This window comes from Elgaria multicarinata, chromosome 9 (genome assembly GCF_023053635.1).
Source record: "Elgaria multicarinata webbii isolate HBS135686 ecotype San Diego chromosome 9, rElgMul1.1.pri, whole genome shotgun sequence".
Lineage (NCBI taxonomy): Eukaryota > Metazoa > Chordata > Lepidosauria > Squamata > Anguidae > Elgaria > Elgaria multicarinata.
Window position 1 is genome coordinate 12,074,650 of NC_086179.1, and position 26,260 is coordinate 12,100,909.

At 44.6% G+C, this 26,260-nt stretch overlaps 1 protein-coding gene across 1 annotated transcript in view; it reads left to right on the plus strand.

The window, feature by feature from the left end:
- Window positions 1-3,528: 3,528 nt before the first annotated feature.
- Window positions 3,529-26,260, plus strand: part of DNAI7 (dynein axonemal intermediate chain 7) — a 34,944-nt gene continuing 12,212 nt past the window's right edge. Inside the window, exons 1-11 of the mRNA XM_063134516.1 lie at window positions 3,529-3,555; window positions 5,481-5,498; window positions 8,626-8,710; window positions 12,019-12,110; window positions 13,637-13,738; window positions 14,428-14,565; window positions 16,942-17,088; window positions 19,933-20,036; window positions 22,547-22,832; window positions 24,019-24,127; window positions 24,387-24,550. Of these exons, the coding sequence (XP_062990586.1) occupies window positions 3,529-3,555; window positions 5,481-5,498; window positions 8,626-8,710; window positions 12,019-12,110; window positions 13,637-13,738; window positions 14,428-14,565; window positions 16,942-17,088; window positions 19,933-20,036; window positions 22,547-22,832; window positions 24,019-24,127; window positions 24,387-24,550 (1,272 nt within the window). The remainder of the gene's footprint in view (window positions 3,556-5,480; window positions 5,499-8,625; window positions 8,711-12,018; window positions 12,111-13,636; window positions 13,739-14,427; window positions 14,566-16,941; window positions 17,089-19,932; window positions 20,037-22,546; window positions 22,833-24,018; window positions 24,128-24,386; window positions 24,551-26,260) is intronic.

Below are 26,260 nucleotides of genomic sequence, written 5' to 3' on the forward strand. Positions count from 1 at the left end.
AGGCTGACGATACAAAAAGGAGGACAGGGCTCCTGTATCTTTAACAGTTGCATAGAAAGGGGAATTTCAGCAGGTGTCGTTTGTATATATGGAGAACCTGGGGAAATTCGCTCTTCATCACAATAGTTAAAGCTGCAGGAGCTATACTAAGTGACCAGATTTAAAAGAGGGCAGGGCACCTGCAACTTTAACTATGGCGATGAAGAGGGAATTTCACCAGGTTCCCCATATATACAAATAAGACCTGCTGAAATTCCCTTTTCAATACAACTGTTAAAGATACAGGATCCCTGTCCTCCTTTCCATATGGTCACCCTAGCCGGTGGAGCACTGCAGCGTCGGAATGCATGCATTGAAATTTATATAATCACATGTTTTCTTGTTTTGTTGAAATTTCACTATAATTTAAAAAAAGTCTACATAGCAAGACGTTGGAGCAGACTGGTTCTGTGCACCTCTGCTCCTTGTAGAAGGAACATCGGACTACAGCGCAGGGTTGTCGTTCTGAGAACTCCCCTCCCTTTTACAACGAACGAAGTCCTGCAGGTCTCCACGGCCTGCGTTTCTACGCCGCTGAAAGAGAGGTAGCCAAGGCTTCAAAGATAACTCGGAAATCTCGGCTGTAGACAAAAGAATATTTTCTCTTTATAGAACCATAGAATTGAACAAGAGAGAAGGACCCATTTCTCTACAGCCGGCTATAGGAAGAACCAGAAGCCAAGGATTGGAGCAAGGAGATGAAATCATAGAGATAGGGGAGCAATCCCGTGCTACAGCCCTCTGTCACTTCCGGAGTCCATCTGAAGGGCTCCACATGCGGGGCATAATGCCAAATGAGAGGGAGGTCGTTTTCAAACTCCGTCCCCTTCCAACCCCCAAAATAAGTCCAGCACCTTGGATACCTCCTTTAGAGTTTTGGCTGGTTCTGACTGAAGCCCAGAATGGGTTCGCGACCCCACCAAAATCGGAGCCACCAACCTCCACTGATCTAAAGTCCTCTTTATTGCGTTCCCCCGCATGTTTCATTTCGGAACCGGAAATGTAAGTGCACATTTCCCCCCGTTCCTCTTAGATAAAGTCTCCTTTAGGGTGAAATTTAAATAGACCCTGTAGGGGCGGGGGAGTTCTGGAACCCGGGGGGGCGTGGCGAGATGTGGGCGGGGCTCGTTGCCTTGGAAACCGAGGGGCGGGGTCTGTAAACAACTTTCCAGCCTGGAGGTCCGAAAGAAGCGGCGAGATGGTGAGCGGTGTAGTTGCAGCGTCCTCCCAGCACCCCCTAGATTCCCCCCCTGCCCCCCAAAATTGGAAAGGGGGCGGGGTTGATTAGCATAAATCTGCATATGTAAAATATCCTCATGGCTTGCTAGTTCTTAAGTCTCATTTTTATTGGTCACTTCCAAACCCCCAAAATGCTTTCCAAGGACAATTTATTTGCTGTGTTTTATTTTTATATTTTATAATTAATTCATAATTCTACATATTTTAAATGCTAAGCATTTAAAATCAAATACGTATTTAAAATTAGAATTATTAGAACTATGCTTAATTTTAGATTTTAATTTCATTAAACGTAACAAATTCATTAATAAAAGGCACAGTGGGATATATAACGGGTTGTTGAACGGTCTGTGCCATTGAGATGGAAGCAGGCTATAAATCCAAATAATATGTATTGTTATTAAATTTTGATCCTGCCCTTCCTCCAAGAGGCTCAGAGTAGAATATATTTACATTTATATTGTGCCTGTTTTCTTAATGCGGGGAACCAAGATGGCTTGCATGGTCCTCCTCCTTCTCTCCATTTTATCCGCACAACAACCCTTTGAAGTAGGTGTTTCTCAACCTTTTGACCTTGTTTCCTTCCTGTGCCCCCCCCCCTCCTACTGGTAGAAAGGTAGCTATTTAAATGTTTTGTTTGTAAATAGAACATGTTTTATTTATAATTTTTATAATTCATACAAAATACAATTACGTAAAAAATTATACTTTAAGTATTTCTCGATCAATGTGACCCCTTGTGCTTGATGACCAGAAACAAGCTTTTTAAACATCCGGTTCTATTGCTGTGAGGGATAACCAAAGATCACCTCTGTCCATTATGTTAAGGCGATTCCGCGTTAGGCTGAGTACATAATTCACACGACTGAAACCTGATTCTACCAAATACGAAGTAGGAAATGCCATGAAAAACAATTTTGCTTTATCCCAAAGCTAGGGAAACTTTTTAGATATTGTAAAAAGAGTGTGCGTGGCGGTCCGTCCACTGAGAAGCACAGTCACTTCTCTGTTCACTTCACTTCTCTGTTTTCTATTTTCTTCACTTCTCTGTTTTCTTTTTTCTTTTCTGTTTTCTTTTCTCGGTAACTTCTCTGTTTTCTTCACTTCTCACTCCCCTCCGTGGCCCCCTAGTCTCGTGCCGTGGCCCCCCATTTACGCGATTTTCACCTGTGGCCCCCTTGGAATACCCTGGGTTGAGAAATGCTGGGTTAAGCTGAGAATCAGTGACTGGCCCAAAATCTTCCAGTGAGCTTCATAGCTGAGTGGGGACTACAACATGGATCTCCTGAGTTTCAGTCCAACGCTCTAACCACTACACTACATGCCCCCCCGCCCATCATTTTATCCTCAAAACAATCCTGTGAGGTGGATTAGAAAGAGGGGGAGAGGTTTAAGGCACCCAGTAAGGATTTGAACCTGGGACTCTCCAACCTTCCTCCGATACTCTAACCTCTGTCTGTTTGGGTTGCTAGTGTCTCTTAGAGACTGGGGTGGTGGTGTTTCTGCCTGGTGGGATCAATCCTAGCTGGGCTGCAGCGGGGTGAATAATATCTCTTATCACGAAGCAGAGACGGCTGGATCAGAATGGAGCCTCTAAGCATAACAGCAAAAACTGAGCAGAAAATATCCTGTTCTCTTTGGTCTGTCCCTTTATCCTAGGGTGGTGGGGAACCTGCAGCTGTCCAGATGCTGGACTCCAACACCCATAATCCCCAGCCAGCATCGCCAATGGGTCAGGGATGATGGGAATGGGATACCCACAGCATCTGGACAGCCTCCGGTTTCCACAGCCCTGCTTTATCCCGAGATTTTAGACCATAGGTTGGCAACTTCCTGGGATCAAGGCTAGTGTGTGGCACACACAATGCCACACCCACTGGAGGCCGTGTCCCACGGCTGCCCAGTTTGCTTTGGCAGCGAAATTTAAGACAATTTTGCAGGGAAACAACATTTGTGGGGCGCCGGCTCCTTGTTTCCAAGCGGAATTCGCCCCTCCGCCCCTTCTGACACAACAAGCAAGCAATGTAGTGCTTGTGGGCACTGATGCACCTTTCTTGGTGCCTGCTGAGGTGCTCTTTACCCTTCCCACTTTTAATTATATTTTAATTACTTATTTTTATTTATTTATTTATTTGCTTTTGTTTTTTAAAATAACCCACTTTCTTACCAGCAGCTGGGATCAACTGAAAGCAAAGTGAAGTCCTTCAGCTGCTGTCATCTTCTTTTCCTATGAATGCCTCTGTGTCGCACATGGGGTTAGAGACGTTCTTGGTGGGGGTGAGGAGAAGTGTGTGTGTGTGTGTGTGTGTGTGTGAGAGAGAGAGAGAGAGAGAGAGAGAGAAAGCATTCTATGGGTGGTGAGTTGGAGTGAGAGAGGAAAGGCGATGGGTGGAATGTGCTGGTTGGTAGGCAGGAGGAGAGAAAAAGAGCTGCATTCTATGAAATAGATTTCTGTTGGCACTGCAAACTGGGTTCAAAATAGTCATTTAGTGTGTTAGGACGCACACCCCAACTCTGCCTTGTGCTCAATCTTTTGGGCAGAGTACTTGTCCTTTGCGGTTAGCTGCACCTCTTGTGGCAGCCATTTTATGGTGGTGCCCAGGACAGTTTCTCTATTTATTTATTTCATTTATATTCTGCATTTTTCCTCCAAGGAACCCAAGGTGGCATACATAATCTTCCTCCTCTCCATTTTATCTTCACAACAACAACCCTGTGAGGTAAGTTGGGCTGAGAGTTTGTGACTGGCCCAAAGTCATCCAGTGGGTTTTCATGGCCATGTGGGGACTAGAACCCAGACCTCCTAACTCTCAGTCCAACACTTTAGCCACTGCACCGGCTCTGTGGTGTAGTGGCTAAATGTGCCTCCAGGCCTAAAAAAATTACCAAATGTGCCTCTGGGCCTAAAAAAACCATTGCCTCCCCCTGCAGTGACAGAATAAATACATGAAGCGTATTTATGAAGCCTGCCCACTCAGGCTTTTTATTCATTGCAAATCCCAGAGGCATGAACAGGCCAGCTGTGCAAACCACCCTCTAGGACCCATGGCTTAATTCTGCACTACTGTGCAATTAGTGTTCAACCGACATGTGCCGTGGTGTGGATCTCATTGGTCTGTTGAGCATCACTTGCTGCAATGCCTCTGCTCGGTGCATGCTGACACGGCTTCGGTACACTTGCCCCTTGCCCCTCCTGTAGAAACGGTTTCCAATGTGGTCCACAGAAGGCCCTGAGGCAGCAAAAATCTGCTTGCCATGTACCTTTCTGGATATGTGGCTTACATCTCGCTCATTTTGCAATCCGTGTCCAAACGTAAGTGTCCAGTGTTCCAGGACAGCAAGCGTTAGGAATGTCACAAAACAATGTTTTCATACGTCAAAAAATCAGCATATCATGAAGGGTCTCTTTTCTCTGTTTTGAAGTTCTTAGGACTGGTTGAATTTCTATAGCAAAGATTTATTTATTTATTTAAACATTTGTATCCCGCCCTATATCACGAGGATTTCAGGGAGGCATACAGATAAAATCATATCAACCGTTTCAAACGATAAACATACACAGCTTAAAAAGAAATCAAACTATTAATCAAGCTAAAACTAGTATAGAATTTAAAAGCAGTAGAAACAATTTAAACCATGTGCAACCTTGCTGAATTTAGCCATCAAAGGCTTTGTTAAAAAGCTATGTTTTAACTTGCCGCTGAAATGAGGTCAGGCCTCCAAGGAGAGGCCATTCTGCAGCCGGGGTGCCACAGCAGAGAAAGCCCTCTCCCACGTCCCACCATAGTGGGACGCGGAGGACGAATCCTTCAACAGATCTCAAGTCTCAGGCAGGCATCTATAGGGAGAGGCGCTCCCTCAAGTATCGAGGTCCCAAACTGTTTAGGGCCTTAAATGCCATCACCAGCACCTTGAATATAAGCTTTTTCTTCAGGGCTTAAAACAGGAGTGTTCAACTGGTGGCCCTCCAGATATTTTGGCCTAAAACTCCCATGAGTCCTGGCCAGCATAGCCAATGATAGCAAATGATAGACGTTTGGGGTCAAAACCTCAAAAGGGACATAGTTTAGCTTAAAAAAAAATCCAGATGCCTCGTACTTTTACAGTGGCACTTCGAAATTTATCCCCACCCACACTGCCTTGATGATTATAGCTGTTGCATTTTTCTGACTTTCTCTGTTCTTTTTCCTTTCAACATTTAGGGTCCAAAAAAGAAAAAGGTAGGTAGGTAGGTTGGTAGATAGATAGATAGACCTGTAGATCAGCTGTATATACTTGTCATAACTATTGTATACTGGTCGTTATTACTTTGAATTTGCTTTTCTATAAGGAATTATATTAAAAGCAGCTTAGATATTTGTGAACAATATATTTCGGCCCAAAAAAACATTAGGGCAAATATTATGGTTATTACTTAATAGGTTGGGACTTATGCCAAGCATAGACAATGATTTACACTGTGCAAGTTTTTTCAAAGAGGTGCTGCTTCCCCAGCCCCCGTCAGTCTGTCCCAAAATACTTGGCCTAAAATCTTTGTTTTACCTCCACAGGTGAGGGTAGATCCTCGGTCCTGTAGCGCCTTCCTAGGTGGCCTGTTGTAGTAATTTGGGGCTTGATGAGATTCAGACCATTGTCTGACATGATAATGGGCTGTGTCTTTCTTCTATATTTTCCTACGCCTGTATTTTTCTCCAAAAAGCTTTCCAGTTTGAAAGCTATTTGAGTGTGGAAGACATGGAAGGATTATTTTCATTTGCTCTAAGAAGTGTCTTGTCTGTCTCCCCCCCCTTCCCCCCTTCGTTCTGGGAGGTCTGGCTCTTTCTTCCCAAATCCCTTGTGTTCTAGATTCATAGAATCATAAAGTTGGAAGGGGCCTATAAGGCCATCAAGTCCAACCCCCTGCTCAATGCAGGAATTCCTCCTCCCCCCAGCTCCACAATGCTGAAATTGGTTCCTAGTTTCTTATCTGTATGAAGCTTTGAAACAGAGCTCCATCAATAAACTGAAGAAGGGCCTAAGATTCATATGCCCCTGCACCCCAAAATACAGTTACAAATTGCAATATCATATATCTCCGGGATCTATAGACTGTCCCCTTCAAGATCCACAATTATAAAACTGGGAACTAGTAGCCAACTTCAGCATCGTTTCAGTCCCATCACCTGTAGTCCATGTCCTTCCTCTTGACCTAACCTGTGATTTTTTCCACAGCAAGGGGAATGTGGAGTTAAAGCTGCAGGAGCCCTGCCTTCTTTTGTATCTGGTCACACTAGGCAGGGCTCCTTCAGCTTTAACTGTTGTGATGGAGAGGGAATTTCACCAGGTGCTGCATGCCTACAAATGACACCTGCTGGAATTCCCTTTTCAATACAACTGAAGCCCTGTCCTCTTTTTCATATGGTCACCCTACCACGTTCCTCCTGCCTAGAGCTTCAATTATAGGGTGACTCCTAAATAATGTCTTCCAGTGCCTAGAGCACCCGGTGCAGAAGCGAAGTGGACAGTGCCCACAAAAGCTTACGCCAGAATGAATGTGTTAGTTTTTTAGGTGCCACAAGACTCTGTTGTTTTCACTAAGAGAGTGTTCTTTCAGTGCCACCACGGTTGTTGGCCCATGAGTAAGCACAGGGTTGGCTCCAAGTTTGTGGGTGAGGGGCAAGGCAAAGTGCTCCCTGGTGAGCTCCCTCCCATGCTGTTGGCTGCTGGTGGTAGCAGGCTGAGCTGCCATTTTAATATCCCATAGTGTGAGCATTGTGGAAAATTAAAATGGCGGCGCAGACCCGTCGATCTGTGCAGGGCCACAGGGCAGATAACAGTGCAGCAGACGGCCCTGCTGGGGCACTGTGCCCTTGGTAATGCGAGGACGGAATGAGGGAATGGACCAGCGGAATATGCTACATGTTGGGTTGTTTTTGTATGGAGAAACACTCAATCATGTCGGCTCCTTCCTGAAGAAGTACAGTCTAGTAGTCTTACTACTTCTTTCCTTGTTGAACAAGGCCTTACACTGTGGTTTACACTAAACTGTTCAGCTACCTCCTTTCCCACTCCTCCGCGCTAATGTAGCTGAAAACACCAGTTTGGAGGAGAAGACTCCAGGAACTTAGAGCAGGGGTGGGCTCAGACATAAACAATGATGGAATATTCTCTTTGGGTTCCTTGGGACCACCATAGTCTGAGTGACTTGAACTTCAGAGCTGGTAGATTCCATCCTGCGTTTATTGTTAGGAACACTTCTGTGAGCAGTGGGTTCTGTGAGACAAGTTCAGGCGGGCAAGGACCCAGCCTCTCATTTTGCCTCCATGTAGCCATATATAAATATGCCATTCTAATATGCCATATTAGAAGGACCTTTGCTCGCATGCTAGTGTATATCAAGAAAGGAAATTCTCATATTGTAGAGAGTGAGTGAGCAAGATAGAGATAGAGATTTAACTGCCTCCCTTCTGCAATATTGGAAGGGCACTGTTAGGTCATCCCATATGTGGATCACTTGTGTTCCTGTGGTGACGAAGCAATTGAATCTTTAGGGCATTTTTTTTTTAATGTAGCCTCCACAGGGAGGAGCGAAATAGACTTCTTGGCCCTTTTATGAGAAAATGCCCTGGAAGGTCATCCGAACAGTATTTGAAATACTTCCTACAAGTCAGCAACAGAGTCAGTGGCTCAGTTCCTCTTCTCCCTACAAAGGTCTCGTAAAACGATTCCCTCATCCTAATTGTAACTTCTATTCTATGTTGTTGTTTTTAATCCTTTTGTATCAGGTGTTTTAACTATGCTTATATATTTTAAATATGTGTATGGTTTAATAACTTTTTTTGGCCAGTTGTGTAATGAATTAATGATTGTTTCTAATGGGTCTGTGACCACATGATGATCCGGAGGAGAGGCGGGTAACAAATAAATAGATGATGATGATGATGATGATGATGATGATGATAGAGACCTCAGCTTGGAGGCTCAGTACAGTTATATTTATATTTCCCCACAGAAGACTCTAAAATGGAGGGTACATTTTATCTCCTACATCTATAAAAATTATACGGTTATTAAGCATGATTAATATTTAATCAATGCTGGCATGATTAAAAATCAAAGATAGTCCCTTGGCATAAAATACAAGAATACCAAATTGATAAATGCATCATTTAAAAAATAAATAAATCGTGCCTGTTATCTGACGTTGTTCAATTTCGTATTGACCGACATGCAGGCTGACGGTACATAACGAATGCCCTTTATTCCAATATTGTTATTCTGGGGACAGATGTGCTGAGCCCCAGATTTTGCTAAGAGTGTATGTATGTGTAATAGTTATTTCTTTTTATATTTATTACCTGCGTTCAGTCTGCTGGGGGTAAAAAGAAACTGAGCAAAGCTGAAAGGCTGAAATTGCAGAGAGAAGAAGAGGAGAGAAGGCTGCTAGAAGAAGGTAAGGGTTGGTTTCTGTCCCTTTATCCAAGAGACAGATTTACAGTCTATTTTTAAACTGTAGAGCCAAACTACCCATGGAGCCGGGATCTTCCAGGGAGTCTACATTTGACACCACCTGTTCCACATATATACATCCAGTGTATGGAGAGGACACCAGGATTGTGTGGACTAACCATGTCGCATCCACACTGATGTGCACACTGGCGATACCTCTGGTAGCTGTGCCTTGGAGTCAGCATGAAGGAGCCCTAGAGGGGTACAGATGTACCCCTGTAGTACTCCTTGCGACGCCCCCACCTCACACACCAGGCTTTGACGCGCACACCTCCCTCAGGCTAAGCACCACCACTTCAATACCTGAGGAAGGGGTAAAAAGAAAAGTATAACCTTCCCCTTAATAGCAGAGGGAAAAGGTAAAGAGATTTGGAAAAGGCTTTTCTGTGAATATAGCAGGCGAAAGGTTTAGTGTAATGGGTTTATTTAAGAACCAATAGAGCAGGAGGACACAGCCAAACTGACACGTGGTTTTATGGTAGCAAAATAAAGAAAACGTTTATTGTTGTTTACAGTTCTTAGTTCCTTCAAATTCTATTCAACTCCTGCCTATTCTTCAGAATACTGGTAGAAACAATTTTCCTGTATAATATTGCCAGGATTCGATCATTTTTGTCTGTCTCTTCTGCCAAGACGCTTGTTCATGCACTAGTTATTTCTCGGTTGGACTACTGCAACCTTCTTCTCTCTGGCCTTCCTTCTTCTCACATCAGTCCGTTGGTTTCTGTTCACCACTCTGCCGCGAAGATCATCTTCTTGGCTCACCGCTCTGACCATGTTACTCCACTTCTGAAATCTCTTCATTGGCTTCCAATTCACTTCAGAATCCAATATAAACTTCTCCTGTTGACCTTCAAAGCTTTTCACGGTCTAGCTCCTTCCTATCTCTCCTCTCTCATCTCACACTATTGCCCCGCTCGTGCTCTTCGCTCCTCTAATGCCATGTTTCTCGCCTGCCCAAGGGTCTCTACTTCCCTTGCTCGGCTTCGTCCATTTTCTTCTGCTGCCCCTTACGCCTGGAACGCTCTTCCAGAACATTTGAGAACTACAAGTTCAATCGCAGCTTTTAAAGCTCAGCTAAAAACTTTTCTTTTTCCTAAAGCTTTTAAAACTTGATGTTGTTCGGACTTTATACTGTTAGTTTTACCCTACCCTGTGCCTGTTTACCCTACCCTGTGCCTGTTTGCATTCTCTTCCCCTCCTTATTGTTCTACTATGATTTTATTAGATTGTAAGCCTATGCGGCAGGGTCTTGCTATTTACTGTTTTACTCTGTACAGCACCATGTACATTGATGGTGCTATATTAATAATAATAATAATAATAATAATAATAATAATAACAACAACAACAAATCTAATAATAACAATCCTTAGTCCCTAGGATCTTATTTCCACTCACTCCTCACACAAATCCTGACAAGAAATCACACAGCTAAACACATCTACCCTCCAAACCCAACCACCAACCGAACACCTCAGACCACTCAGCTCCCCCATATATAGACTCCTCCCCCTTTCCACAGCATCACAAGCCACACCCACTCAGTCCAACATTCCGCACTCTCTAGACATACTCATGCAGACATACCTAAGGGAATAGAAATGTGGGTAACGCCACACTCCTCCACGTGAAAAGGAGCCCTAGTTGGCTGTTCATGTGGGGCAGCCCTAAGGGCACACATCTGTACATACGTGGCCCCCTTTTCATGCTGACACGGAACCTGCAGCAGCCAGGTAGAATTGTCAGCCACCACTTTGGTATAGACTGGGCATGGCTTGGCCATGCAATCCTGTCCCCCACACTCCCACATATTCATTTAATGCATATAGGGGTTTATTTATTTCATTTTAAATATTTCTTGGCCTCCTTACGGAACCCAAGCCCTCCCAGGGCAGCGTAAAGCAATAAAACACATAAAACCAGTATGATGTTAAAAGCGATAAAACCCACAATAAAAACAGTAAGTATAAAAAAGCAATAAATAAACCAACAAAAAAATGGCAACGAAAAGAGCAACAACAGCGATCATATTAGGGGAAGGCCAGGGTAAAATATTATATTTTTCAAGGCCTTCTTAAAAGTGGAGCATGGAGCATGGCGGACCCCTGATTAAATGTATTCCTCTCCTCCATTCCCATGTGCTGTTTGCCTGCTCGAAATTGCCCCCTTCCAAGACGCCATTATCCCCCAGTGGGGGTAGAAGACAGATACCCATAGCGGGACATTGCTGACCATGGCAGTGAGAATGTGAGTCATCTTGCGTAGACCTTGACAGATGCCCAACGGTGCAGAATACTGTCACTTGGCCGGGACAGGTAATTTGGCTTCGGCTGATACGCCAGCTGCGCCCCTTCTTAGAGTCAGAAGACCTAAAGACAGTAGTGCACGCGCTGGTAACCTCAAGGCTTGACTTCTGCAATGAGTTCTACATAGGGCTACCATTGTACCTAGTTCGGAAACTTCAACTAGTTCAAAATATGGCAGCCAGGTTGTTCACCGGTACATCTAGGGGTGAGCATATTACCCCAACATTAAAATCACTCCACTGGCTGCCAATTAGTTTCCGGGCAAAGTACAAAGTGTTGGTCATTACCTTTAAAGCCCTAAATGGTTTGGGTCCAGGTTACCTGCGGGATCGCCTTCTCCCATATAGTCCGCCCCGCACACTCCGGTCCTCTGGGGTGAACTTACTTCAGTCAGCTAAAACTAGGCTGACATCAGTTTCCCAGAGAACCTTTTCTTCTGTCGCCCCCAGATTGTGGAACGGAGGAGATTCATAAAATTAACTCTCTGTGTGATTTTAAGGCAGCTTTAAAGACTAGCCTTTTCCGGCAGGCCTATCCAGATCAATGTTAAATCATGAATTTTTAAGATGTATTGATTCCTGTTCTAATGTTGTTCTCCGCCTTGATCCAAAGGGAGAGGCGGGTAAGAAATAAATATATTATTATTATTATTATTATTATTATTATTATTATTATTATTATCTTCTCAAAAACTGCTCTGAGAACATTTCAGGTTGCAAAGGTGGCTGATGATTCAACCCCAGGCCAGCTCAATCCGCCGCTGTTTGCTGATTTTCTGGCCTGCTCATAGAAATGCCAAGTTGATCACGTTGCCTTAGTCTGGTCACCTTGGCTTTGCTAGCTACAAAATGATAATAGCAGTGGTGTGCGAGTCATTGCAACGACGTGCCCGTATCATTTAACGTATTTTAGTTGCTTCGGTGACAATTTCTCCCTTTTCCAGAGCAAGCCCGATTCCGCGCCGAGCAGGAACAAGCTATAAGGCTCGAAAAGGAAAGGATTGAAAGGGAGAAGAGAGAACGCCTGGAAGTCAAAGTTAGTTCACACACACCTTGCTGAACCGTTGTTGTGAATTAGTGGCTGTATATCAAAATGTTTATGGGCTGATTCAGACAAAATGGGAAATCAGGGTTTCCTGCTACACAAAACGATTCTGTGCAAGCCTCAGCTTAATTACCCACATGTTTAGTTTTTTTAAACGGTTTTTAATGCTTTATGTGTGTATGTTCTGTGTTTTAGAATTTTAAATTTTGTATACTCGTTTTTAACTTAATTTTAGAATTTCTGTAAACCGCCCAGAGAGCCCTGGCTATGGGGGCGGTATATAAATGTAATAAATAAATAAATACATAAATAAATAAATAATGTTTACCCTCCACTCCTCTCTTGTGTAGTGGCAAGGAGGAAATTGGAAGGCTTCACTTTAAGCAACCCACAGTTCCCTGTTATGTCTGAAATTGGGAAACTGTGGTTTGTTAGAACAAGCCAGGATCAACCCTGATTTGTTTAAAAGCAAAAATGGAAACTACTGATTTCTTCTCGTAGCCACGCAGGTTGAAGGAGAGGACATAGGAGGGTGTGAAGCCAAAATGTTTGCAGGTTCATTTTTTAGTGGGAAACCGTGGTTTCTTGTTACAGCTGAAATAGCCCTATAACCCGTTGTCAGCTTGACAGTGGGTTATACGGCTGCGAGAAGAGCCATGTCCTTGTTTTTCTTAGCTTCAGAATTCAGTTCAGTTCAAAATTACTTCTGATTGAAAACTGATAGCTGACATTGGACAATTAGCTGGGTGATTCTGAAACGAAAGGTCTTTTGGGTATACGGACACGATACTAAATATGTGGCAGAGAAAAAAGCGAATTCATTGTGGAGAATGATACTACGAAGTCCAGTGTGTCTTGAGCTCCATCGGGAAAAGAATTCTACAAAATAAACGAAAGGCAGTATCCAGCTGTGACATTCTGCTTGCGCAAATAATAATGCGCTAGTAGAAACTGGGTTCCGAACTATGCACAAGAGGAAAATCTAATGAAAAGTTAGCATAGTGGCACAATCGGTTGTCCATCATGCTTGCACAAGTAGTTGTGCAATCGGTCACACATTATGCTTGCACAACCCACTTGCACAACTGAAAGATTTGGAAGAATTCTGCTAGTGCTATTTCAGTTAGTGGAATGACACCATTGGATACTGCCCAGTAGCCGTGCAATCCTAAGCAGGTGTAGAATCATAGAATCATAGAATAGCAGAGTTGGAAGGGGCCTACAAGGCCATCTAGTCCAACCCCCTGCTCAATGCAGTAATCTACCTTAAAGCATACCTGACAGATGGTTGTCCAGCTGCCTCTTGAATGCCTCTAGTGTGGGAGAGCCCACAACCTCCCTAGGTAACTGGTTTCATTGTCGTACTGCTCTATTCAGGCCTGTCATACTGCTTTATTCAGAATTAACTCCTACTGATTCTCAGGTGACACTTTAAATGACACTTTAATCTTTAAACCAATGCTGTTTACTGTCCAGATTAAAATAAAACCAGGCTACCCTGGCTATGTCCCACACAGGATCAAGATCGCAGGGGGATTGAACTTGCTGAACTTCATGTGCTAGAAGAAAACTTTTTGACTGCGAGCCGATGGAAGATGAAATCTAGAGCCCTTGCTAAGGTACGCTTCGTTTTCAAGTCATCCTATATTAATAGCCATAAAATGCTTATGGTTTGGTTTTGTTAAAGGAAAAGACAGAAGCAAAAATGCATTTTTAAGCACTGGAAACCTTGTGTAGCTTTCCATGACGATAAGCCTTTCTATGCGAGTCTATTCATCTGCTGGATCTACGTTTGGTCTTGTTGAAGAATTAAGATCCAAGCACTACATGAAGAGCATTTCCTTTCTCGCTTTTCTGCTGCATAACCTCTAGGTGGCACTGTAGTATAGAAGAATAGCGCAAATGCATATGGGGATCCAGTTGGTTTCTTTTGCTTTCACAGTTAAATGCCACATTTTCCCTGCTCTAAAAAAAAACTTATTGAAAGTGGTGGCTAGCCACAGAAGGGAAATTGGAACGTCCCATAAACAACCATGAGTATGCAATGGTTGCCCTATAAGGCAGCCTTCCCTAACCTGGTGCCCTCCGGACTGCAACTCCCATCATTCCGAACCAGCATGGCAATTGGCCAACAGCTCTTGAGGGCACCAGGTTGGGGAAGACTGCTATAAGGTTATAGTGGTGGAATTTTGTGGTCACACGAAGTCAGGAAGAGCATGAACTGCAATTATCAAATCTACCTCTCTTCTTCTTCTTCTTCTTCTTTCTGTATACTGCTGTAAGTATTTTGCGCCTTATTTCTTCCTAGTGGGAACATTACACCGGCTGTGATGGGAATCCGGATCCCACAGTCCCCCAAGAAATTAACACTTTCATGAGTTTGTGGGAAGAAGACAAAAATAACGATATCCAGACTGTTGTTGAGAATAGCAACAGGGTGTTAGAAGTAAGTCTCTGTAATGATATTCCGCAGTATTCGTGCATTTTACTAGTCATTTGGCAAATAGTTAGCGGAACAGAAGACAAAGAGAACACGAAAAGGAACTTGTTGTGCACCCAAGGAAGGTGTTATTTGGAAGAAAAAACTGCTGTACGTACAGAATTTTACTCCATATCTCTGGATCTACAGGGCTTATTTTGACCTAATGGATACCATTGATGGTCTGGGCCAACGTTGGGTGACTGGATGAATGCAGAGCCAGTGTGTCATGACTGAAAATGAATCCAGTGTGGTGTGAGAGCCAGTGTAGTGGCTGGAGTGTTGGACTGGGAATTGGGAGATCCGGGTTCTAATCCCCACTCGGCCATGGAAGCTCACTGGGTGACTTTGGGCCAGTCACAGATTTTCAGCCCAACCTCACAGGGTTGTTGTGAGAATAAAATGGAAAGGAGGAAGCTTATGTACACTGCTTAGGCTTCCTTAGAGGAAAAAAGGCAGGATACAAATGTAATAAATAAACAAATAGAAGTCGAAACTTTAAGAATAGTTCGCAAACCTTGTGATTGTGGACAGGGCAGGGAATTGTAAATTGTATGGAAATTGTAAAAGGGTTCTGGGCCCCCTGGTTGCTGAGATCATTGTCAGAGTCTTGGGCCTATTTCTGGGACCGCTGTTGTGGCTACACCTTTGATCCGGCAGTGGCGAAAAGCCAACCCCACCTGGTAAGAAAGAACCTGGCACCAAAGAAATTTGTCTTGGGGTGTTTTAAAACATAAAACCATCGTAAAATAGAACAGCAAACAGAATAAATACACATCATTCTATACAAAAATATTAGATAAAACTAATTCAGCAGCCCTGTAAACCAAAACTCATTCCACAATCGTGGTGCCAAAGCGGAAAAGGCCTTCTTCTTAATAATAACCCACCTTACTTCTTTGGTAGGGCCTTTCAGGAAAAGGACTGCTGATATGGGAGGAGATGATCCTTCAGGTAACCTGGCCCCAAGCCACTTAAGGCTTTGGAAGTTAATACCAGCACTTTGAATTGGGCCCAGAAATCGACTGGCAACCATTGAATCGGGCCCAGAAATCGACTGGCCGATGTGATCATGGTCACATTGACCAGCCCCCGTGAACAACTTCACCGCTTTATTTTGGACCAGCTGAAGTTTCCAGAATATTTTCAAAGGTAGCCCCACGAATAATGCATTGCAGCAATCCAGACGAGAGGTTACCAGAGCATGGATAACTGTAGCTAGGTTATCTCTGGCCTAGTTGGTATATCAACCTAAGCTGATAAAAGGTGGTCTATGCCTCTGTCTGGGCTCAAACGATCACAGGAGAAGGGGAGGGGAAGAAACCCTCATGGCCTCTCTTCCCACCCCTATGTGCCCCATGCATGACTTGCAGTAGGGGGTGTGGGGTGCACACCGGGTCAGATGACATGCCAACCCATGCTGCAGGGTGGGTAATTATGTAAATGATGGATGCACGCATAGCACACACAGGGGCAAAGGGAGAAACCACACTGTTCTCCTTCCCCCTTTTCTCTTGGTGATCATCCAAACACCCCCACTGAGTCTACCTGTGCCTCTACCGGCAATGCTGCATCCAAGTTCACCCCCACCCCCCAAATTTCGAATCTGACCCTTTAGAGGGAGTACAATCCCCTTCTCCAGAACAGGTCGAACATCATTTAAGGCTTTCAAAGTGAAAAGCAGGGCTTTCAATTGTGCCCAGAAGCAGCCTGGGAGCAAATCAGGCTCCTTGAATAATAGGTGTAATATGCTCACCCTGGCGCGCTCCTGATTTAATGGCACTGCTCCTTGCAGAATCAAGAAGAGAGCAAAACTACCTCCTCTCCCTTAATCTCTAACAGATAGAATATTGAAATCCTCTGGTTTAGTTTGGATTGTTTGCCGGTGACTAATAAGAGAAGAAAAAAAAACCTTTTGGAGGGCTTTAACGAAAAACGAAAAATAGTGCGGGACTGCTATTTAGAGTCTGCAAACCTTATTCCCATGGCTTTTGCTCGCATACAGCGAAAATGAAACTGTTTCTCTGAGGAAGTCTAGCATGACGAAACGGGATTATTACCGGATGCCTGTTACTTATGAAAAACAACTCGGCTATTGTTTTTATATGTTGCATGAAGAACTCACCTATTTAATTGCGTACAATCCATACTTCAGATATAACCAGCTAGGTGACTTAATTGTCCTACAAAGAACTTCTGTTTGTGTTGTATAAAAATAATTTGTTTTGTACGCAGTTGTGTGCTCTCTTTTTTTTTGCATTGTTTGTTTCTGTGTTTTGTGCAACTGCTGCCTGATTCCTTTGTTAGTTTATCAACTAACAGTGAAAGCGTAATGTCTTCTAGTTAATTGAGAAGTTGGAGATTGCCATTCTGGACACGCCTTTCCATGAGGTGTCTCCGCGTGAGGTGACTCAGTACCAAGAAACCATTCTGAAACTGCAGGCTCTCCTTCATCACAAATACAACGAAGCAACGGAACAACTGCTGAAGGTAAAGAGACGCTGGTCTTCTTTGATGTCCGCAGATTATACCGAGGATTGATTAACGCACCACCATTGTCTATGCTGGCTAGTGCTGATGGGAGTTGTAGTCTAAAACCTCAGGAGGATCGCAACTTGCCCGTTGCATGGTTGTTCCTTTTTAATTAGGCGTACACTAATTAGGTGTGTGAATTTGCACATGAGTTCACAAACCTGTGTTATCGTCTGGGTATATCATAAATTGGCTGCAACTCTCGGTCATGCATATCTTAGCTGTGAATGCAGGTTTTCCGCCAGGTAAATTGTAGGAAAACCCCTTATATAACAAAAAGTAGCAGGAAACAAAATTGGGTGGTAAACTTTACAAGAATTACGTTTTTGAGGTTAGAAATATGAGGATTAAAATTTTGGGAGTTTATTCATCATGTCTTGTTTTTCTTTCTTCAATAGTGGGCCTGTTCAGACAACACGCTAAGCCATGGTTAGTCCGCAAACCGTTTTGCAGCAAATGGTTCGTGAGCGTGGTTAAAGCGTGGTTATGGAACCACTGTGGTTAGGAATGGTTCACACGACACACTAAGCCTTAATGTTAAAGCTGCTGCAGCCCTGCCCAGAGTGACCAGATACGAAAGAGGGCAGGGCTCCTGCAGCTTTAACTGTTGTGATGAAGAGGGGGTTTCACCAGGTTCTGCATGCATACAAATGACACCTGCTGAAATTCCCTTTTCAGTACAACTGTTAAAGACACAGGAGCCCTGTCCTCCTTTCCATAGGGTCACCCTAGTCAAAGCACTCCTACTATGGAGCGCTCAGTCAGAACAATAGGGTTGTCCTGTAAGAGTACAATCCTGTGAATGTTTAAACAGAAAAAAGTCCCAGAACTCCCAGCATTCCCCAGCTAGCCATGGGATCTGGGGAATGCTGGGAGTTTTTTTATCCAAACATCCATAAGATTGTGCCCTAAGTTATTTTTAGTCCCGATTCCATCTTCATGGCAATAGTCCCCATTGATTCTAAGAGGAGTTATTCTGAAGAAAATTGTGACGTGTAGCTGGGCCTAAGGCACAGAGTGTGTTTTCTGTCGGCAATCTATGCATAGATCTAGTTAAATAAAAAATTGTCTCAAGTTGTCTCCTCCATCAAATTCACTGATGGATGAGAAGGCTATCAGTGGCTATGAGTCCTGGTGACTATGTGCTACCTCCAGTAGTAGAGGCAGTAAGCCTATGTACACCTGTTGCTGGGGAACATGGGTGGGGGAGTGCTGTTGCACTCATGTCCTGCTTGTGGGTTCCTGGTCAACAGCTAGGCACTATCTACACGCTGTACTGAAGGCGCATGCATGCGCCCCCAGTACGACCCCAAAACGATGGTGTAGACGGCAGCCCAGAAGAGACGGAGGAGGCGGCGGCTGGGAAACCGGCCGTGTCCTTGCCGCCACCTCCCCGCCAGCCTCCTGCTGCCGGGGTAAGAGCAACCCGGGTCTGAGAGCTCGGCTTCCGCTTCCGCCGAGCTCTCCGACCCGGGTCGCTGCAGCAGGAGGCCGGCGGGGAGGCGGCAGCGGCAAGGACGCGGCCGGTTCCCCAGCCGCCTCCTCCTCCGTCTCTTCTGGGCTGCCGTCTACACCATCATTTTGGGGTCGTACTGGGGGCGCATGCACATGCGCCTTCAGTACAGCGTGTAGACAGGGCCCTAGTCAGCCACTGTGTGAACAAATTAAGCATGGTGTGGAGAAAGTGGATAGGGAGACAATACTAAAACCTTGGGCTCGTTCCATGAAGCTGATTGGCGGAAGATTCAGGACAGAGAAAAGGAAGGACTTCTTCACACAGCGCATAGTTAAACTATGGGATTCACGTCTACAAGATGTTGTGATGGCCACCGATTTAGATGGGTTTAAAAGGGGATTGGACAAATCATGGAGGATAAAGCTATGAATGGCTACTTGTCCAGATGGCTCTGTGCTACCTCCAGTATCAGAGGCAGTATGCCTATGTACAGCAGATGCTGGGGAACATGGGTGGGAGGGTACTGTTGCACTCATGTCCTGCTTGTGGGTTCCTGGTTGGCTACTGTGTGAACAGAATGCTGGACTAGATGGACCCTTGGTTTGATCCAGCAGGGCTCTTCTTGGGTTGTAATGTCATTATTTGTTCAGATCCAATAGCTAATGGGGGGATTTACATGTTAAAACTGAATACAGCAGCCCTGTATAAAGTTCTCCCTCTTTCTGACCCATGTTGTGACTAGGGAAGTACCTGAATGTAATTAATGTCTGCGAATCATGGAAATACGCCATGATTGTCACTGTGAACGGGAGCAGGGGGGCACCGTCTCCAAAAATGCTCAGAAATTCCCGAACTTGCATTTTTATGCTTTACTCAATGAGGCGGAAGTGCACATTTTTTGTAGGCTGTCTTAAAAATGCACATTTTCCTCGTTCAAACCACGCATTTCTCGCATTTGAATGAATCGGAGGGAAAAAAGTGTGCGAATGAACACAGGAAATGTGATGAGACAAGCTTCAAAGTGGTTTTCAGAGAATCTAGGCCATCACGAAAATATTGCTTGTTCGCCCATCCCTAGTTGGGACGTCATCTCACTGTGTGATTTCCCCCACCCGCCCTCTGTATTCCCCACCCACTGCTAGCGGGCAGTGGTCAAAGATGACATCAGAACACATGCAACTTTGCCTAAATGTAATGGGTGTCGGGAAGAATTTGAAACAGTGATGCACCTTTCAGTGACAACCCTGCGTTGAGAGCAAGATTGAATTCTTCCCAATGTTTATCACCAGCCTGCAAATCAACCAGCTTAATACACATTCGCCTCTCTGTTTCAATGCTCTTTCTAGCAAGCTAGTAGTTATGGCGAATCGGAAAGCGGGAACATGGAGGTGGTCATTACAAAGAAGAACGTCACCTTGTGCATTTGGGCAAATCTCAAGAAGAACCCCAGGTATGGTGTTTGAAGAGCCTGCGGAAGCGTCACCCTTGTGGCACCCTGTAACATGATCTGGTTCCGTGGAACGATACTAAAGCCAAGAAGTTTTGCCGAACGATGGTGACATGGGAAATAATTCCAGCCTTGCGTTTGGCAGGCCAACCCTAGAATCATAGAATAGTATAGTTGGAAGGGGCCTATAAGGCCATCGAGTCCAATCCCCTGCTCAATGCAGGAATCCACCCTAAAGCATACCTGACAGATGGTTGTCCAGTTGCCTCTTGAAGGCCTCTAGTGTGGGAGAGCCCACAACCTGCCTAGGTAACTGGTTCCATTGTCGTACTGCTCTAACAGTCAGGAAGTTTTTCCTGATGTCCAGCTGGAATCTGGCTTCCTTTAACTTGAGCCCGTTATTCCGTGTCCTGCACTCTGGGAGGATCGAGAAGAGATCCTGGCCCTCCTCTGTGTGACAACCTTTTAAGTATTTGAAGAGTGCTATCATGTCTCCCCTCAATCTTCTCTTCTCCAGGCTAAACATGCCCAGTTCTTTCAGTCTCTCTTCATAGGGCTCTGTTTCCAGACCCCTGATCATCCTGGTTGCCCTCCTCTGAACCCTGTTCTTTAAGGCTCCACACTAACACCTCATTGTACTGGAAGGAATTTCCCCACCGCTAATTCAGAACTTATTTCTTCACCAGTCCCAACTCTGTCCCTAAAGATGCCCTGGGACCAAGGTTCCAGCGTCGGTGCTTTGCCCTACTTCCCTCACTGATCTCCACAAATACCTGTACTCTGAGATCAACATTGGAGACCCTAGTGGTGTGCACGAGAGATACGGCCTTCTCGCTAGCGGCCCCCTACTTGTCGCATTCTGCTCCAATTGAGGTCAATCAGACCCTAAAGATCTATGTATTTACTTTGGCCTGTAATTGAGCCAGAACTATTTCCAGGTGCCGTTGTGTATATGACGTTACCTAGTTTAATTATTAATTCTGGTTATAATTGTTAATTTTGAGGTTATTGCTGTTTTATTATTTTTAATCATAGTTTTATTGTGATTTATGGTTTATGCAGAAAACTTTGTCACATCAAAGAGGAACAAAGCTTGGTTGTTCCCTGCACTTCTGGAGAATCACAGCACAGAAGCTCAGAGAAAAAGAAAGCCTGCCCCTTTGGCCTGACATGGTTTTTTGCATGTGTAGAAAGCAAGAAACTTTCTTATGTCTGAACATTTTTCTCTCTCAAACTCCCAAGGAAGGAGTTTTTACTACATTAAGGGTCCACTTCTATGTATGTTTAGACAGAAAAAGGTCCTACAACTCCCAGTATGGGGGATGATGGGGAATTCTTGAACTTTTTTCTGTCTAAACATGCATAGGATCCATTCGAAAGCTTTCTACCATTACTTAGTACTGGAGTCAATGACTGGGTTTGGACAACATGATAACCAACGGTGGTTTAAATAGTCAACGGTTGGTTGTTTAACCCGCCGTGGGTTATCGTGTTGTGGGGTGGGAGTTTATTAACCAACAGTTGGTCATTTGGTTGGAATAACCAATGTAAATAACCAACGCTGTGCAGAGCTGGCTATTTGATCCACCATTGGTTATCATCTCATGTGGAGGGCACCGCAGGTTATTTCGGCAGCTACAGAGTTGCAAGGCAAGAGCAGCCAAAGCGGCAGCTGTGTCCTAGTCCGGCCAGCAGGATAGATTTTTGGCAGCAATGGCTGATGGGATATTAGCAGGAGGACTCGGGGGGGGGAGAGGGGGGGAGATGAGTGAGTCAACTCAGCATGGACTAATTACCCAGTGGGCCTTTTCCTCTGCTACTCCCAGACTGTGGAGTGGCCTGCTGGAGGAGATTTGTCAACTTAACAGTCTTTTAGCATTTAAAAAGACTGATCTCTTCTGGCAGGCCTATCCAGTGGAATTTTAGGGTGCTTTTAGGATGCTTTTAGTATGTTTTCAGTATGTTTTTTAGGAAGTTTTATCAATGTCCCTAGGTACATTTTTTTTTAATAAATATTTTATGTATTTTATACTTATTGTGGTTCCCCGCCTTGATCAGGATGGAGAGGCGGGTAAGAAATAAAATAATAATAATAATAATAATAATAATAATAATAATAATAATAATAATAATAAATCCTCAACTCAGTGCTGATCCTAATCCACATCAGAATTGATTATTATGTCGTGTGGGGAGTACCTCCTAGATAAACAACTGTTGACTTGATTATTTCCCCATCGTTGACTCAGTGTAGTACAAATGCAGCCATCTTCTCCTTTCTGATTTGAGGTGTTCTTTCTCCTCTTCCTCCTGATACATTTTAAATTTTGTATGCATACAAGTCCCCTCCCCCCATAAAAGGCAGCTTATTCATCTTTAGAAAGAATAACTAAGCCGCATAAATTTCTTGCGAGTGGGAAGACTTCTTATTACTTTTCGCTCCGTAAGTCCATATACCACTAGTAGCTCTGCTCTTCCTAGAACACCATTTTGCTTTACTTCTACACAACCAGGTTCCGAAGCCAAGTCTTTTATGACGAAGAGAAGCAGCCTTGCAACGGGTTTGAACTCCCCAAAGCTCTGGCCATTTGCGATGTTGCTGTACGCGTCTTGCATACCCATTACGATCACGTATCTCCCTGTCGGGCTTTCCCCAAAGAACCGCCCAAGCTGGACGTCTCAATGCTCAAAGTGGTGAGCTCTGTGAAAAGTGCAGAGAAGAAAGGGCGAAAGATTCAAAAGGCGTTAGGAGAAAGTGGACTGGAAAGCAAGATTGAGCAAAGCACAGACAGTTCAACGGTAAGGCAGGGTAGAGGGAAAGGGCAGCATTAGCACAGCTTCATAGCTAAGCATTGTTGTAAAGCAGGTGTGTTGAACCTCAAGCCTGTGGGCCAAGCCTGTATTCCCAGTTCAGGCCTCCAGGGTTCCCCAAATGGACACGCCTGGTTACTCAAGGGACCACCTTTACCCATACGAGCCTGCCCGGTTATTAAAATCAGCCTTGGAGGCCCTGCTCTTAAGTCTACCAGTAAGGTTCTTCAGACTGGTGGGTATAAGAAACAGGGCCTTTTTGTTAATGGCCCCTTCACTATGTTGAGCCCGCTCATTGTGTGGGTTTTTTAAATGGGCTTTAAAAGATGTCATCTTCCACATCCTTTATCTTATTGGACTGAAGTCTCTCCAGGCTTTTAAATGAAATACTGTATATTCAATTGCTGCTGCTTTCATATATATTTTTATATTTCACTGTGTGGTTTAGTTTAGGGCTATGTACCATTTCGAGCCCAGACTCCAATCTGAAGCAAGGCGGGCCGATTCGGCCTGCCTCGGTCTGAATCTGGACCAGGACCAGACTGGCCTGAGGCAGTCTGAAGTGCTTCAGGTCACTTTGCCCAACTCTGGCCGATGGTGAGCCACTGCCCCTGTCCACCCACCCACCTACCTGTGAGACTTGCCTGAGTCAGAAGTGGCCCTTAATGGCTGCCATAGTTTGAGACCTTAGGTTGAGGAAATGACACAGCCCCCATCTTCATACAAAATGGCTGCCAGATGGCTCAGGTAAGTCCTTCGGGAAGGGGGGGAGTCCGGTGGACTCCTGGTTGTCCTTGTGCCAAGTAGGCACCCATGAATCTGCAATGGTTGACCCACTTTTGGTGTCCAGATTTCTCTTCAGATTCGGATCCCAAGTGGGTTGGCTTGGGCCTGAAGCACCCCAAGTTGGATCGGGGCTCCAAATCGGCCTCCGAATTGGGGTGTGTGTGTGTCTGTGCCCAGCTCTAGTTTAGATGGCATCGTTGAATTGTGGATATTGTGTCGATTCTGAATTTTGTCTGTTCCTTCACGATTTTTGCATGTAAACCACCTTGAGAGGGCTTTATCTCTTCAAGGTGGCCTATAAAACCTTGCAATACATAAACATATGAATGAAATGATATACCTGGCCAGCATTCATCACAGGATGCTTCTCCCCTCTCTCTGTTTCTAGGTCAATAGCTCATCACACAACCAAGAAATTAAGATTATCATACATGAGTCTGAACTTGCAGAACATCCCTGCAGCAAGAGTTCCCTCATCATTCGATCCATTTCCAGAGGTACTTGGCCCAGCTTTCTTTGCACTGACGGCTGAATAATGGAATCTGTCTAAAATCTTTCATATCTGGTCACTGTGGAATAGCTCCTGCAGCTTTAACTGTGGTGATGAAGAGGGAATTTGACCAGGTGCTGCATGCCTACAAAGGACACCTGCTGAAATTCCCCTTGTCAATATAACTATTAAAGATACAGGAGCCCTGTCCTCCTTTCCATCGGGCCACCCTAGTAAAACATCACGTGTGGTTGTGTGTTTTTTAGTGCACGTTTCCTCGTTGCGGAGCGTCGACGAGTCTGAATGGGAGCCCCTTGAAGAATATGTGGTGGATTTGCACCAGTTCATGCCAGTGGGCGGCGTGTACCATTTTGATGCTCTGAAGCTCCCACCGCAAGCCAAACAAGTCAAGGGATGGACCATGGTGGAAGTAATTCTCATCTTAAACAGAAAATTGAGAAAAATGAATTTTACTTGCCAAATGGGCTGTTCTTCCCAGGCATTTCCTTTGCCTTTCCCTTTCTTGCATTGAAGGGACAGGAAAACAGGTTAAGAGGAACAAAGAGTATATAATATTAAGGGGGGGGGGAAATCCTATAGCTCTCCCTCTAGAATCCATACATAAATAAAATATACCAAGACCGGTTGTCTAGAACTCCCTGGTTTAGAAAGCTACAGATCTGTGGACGTGCAATGTAATGCTGAATTGTTTAGCAAAAATGGATGTTGCTAGCCGCCATGCTTGCCGAGAAAAGTTTCAGCTCAGTTCAGACAACGCATTTCTCTACGCAGTGGGAAAACTCCACTCAGCGTTTGAGTTCGTAGGGGGTACTTGCCACACAACATGTTCTAACTCCATTGTGTGACTGGTTGCCCTCCTCTGAACCCTGTTCTTTAAGGCTCCACACTAACACCTCATTGTTCTGGAAGGAATTTCCCCACCTCTAATTCAGAACTTATTTCTTCACCAGTCCCAACTCTGTTCCTAAAGATGCCCTGGGACCAAGGTTCCAGCGTCGGTAATTTGCCCTACTTCCCTCACTGATCTCCACAACTAGCTGTACTCTGAGATCAACATTGGAGACCCTAGTGGTGTGCACGAGAGATACGGCCTTCTCGCTAGCGGCCCCCCTACTTGTCGCATTCTGCTCCAATTGAGGTCCATCAGACCCTAAAGATCTATGTATTTACTTTGGCCTGTAATTGAGCCAGAACTATTTCCAGGTGCCGTTGTGTATATGACGTTACCTAGTTTAATTATTAATTCTGGTTATAATTGTTAATTTTGAGGTTATTGCTGTTTTATTATTTTTAATCATATTTTTATTGTGATTTATGGTTTATGCAGAAAACTTTGTCACATCAAAGAGGAACAAAGCTTGGTTGTTCCCTGCACTTCTGGAGAATCACAGCACAGAAGCTCAGAGAAAAAGAAAGCCTGCCCCTTTGGCTTGACATGGTTTTTTGCATGTGTAGAAAGCAAGAAACTTTCTTATGTCTGAACATCTCTCTCTCAAACTCCCAAGGAAGGAGTTTTTACTACATTAAGGGTCCACTTCTATGTATGTTTAGACAGAAAAAGGGTTACCATGGAGTTGAGTAAAATCCATTGTGACATTTGATTGACAGTTCCTCTGCCCTCCCTCCTCCTGATGGTATCCCATCAGCCATTGCTGCAAAAGAAGCAAGCCCACTGGCTCTCCTGGAGCGGCACTCACGCCTTTCGCCTCTCTTGCCAGGGAACTCTGTAGCAAGTGGGAAAAGTCAACGCAATGCAACGGAAAACTCCACGGAGCCCACCACACAACATGCAACACAACGGTTGTACAGGAACTCTCCTCTGCACAGCGTGGAAATTCTGCATGGAGTGTTTCCCTCCAAAACTCCACCGTTGCCTGGAGTTTTCCCACCAAACAACACGTTTCTCAACGGTGTTGTAACAACTCCACTGCGGAGTTCTAAAACCACCATTGAAAAACGTGTTGTCTGAACTCAGCCGCCTTCTCTGTCTAACAGTTCAGAAAACAAGCGTGGTTTGGCGTTTATTCTGTGATTCCATGCATGTATGTGAAAATGTGATTCCACAACTGCAAAACGTATTAGGGGCAGAGGGGGATAGATTTCCCCTAGCAATCCAATT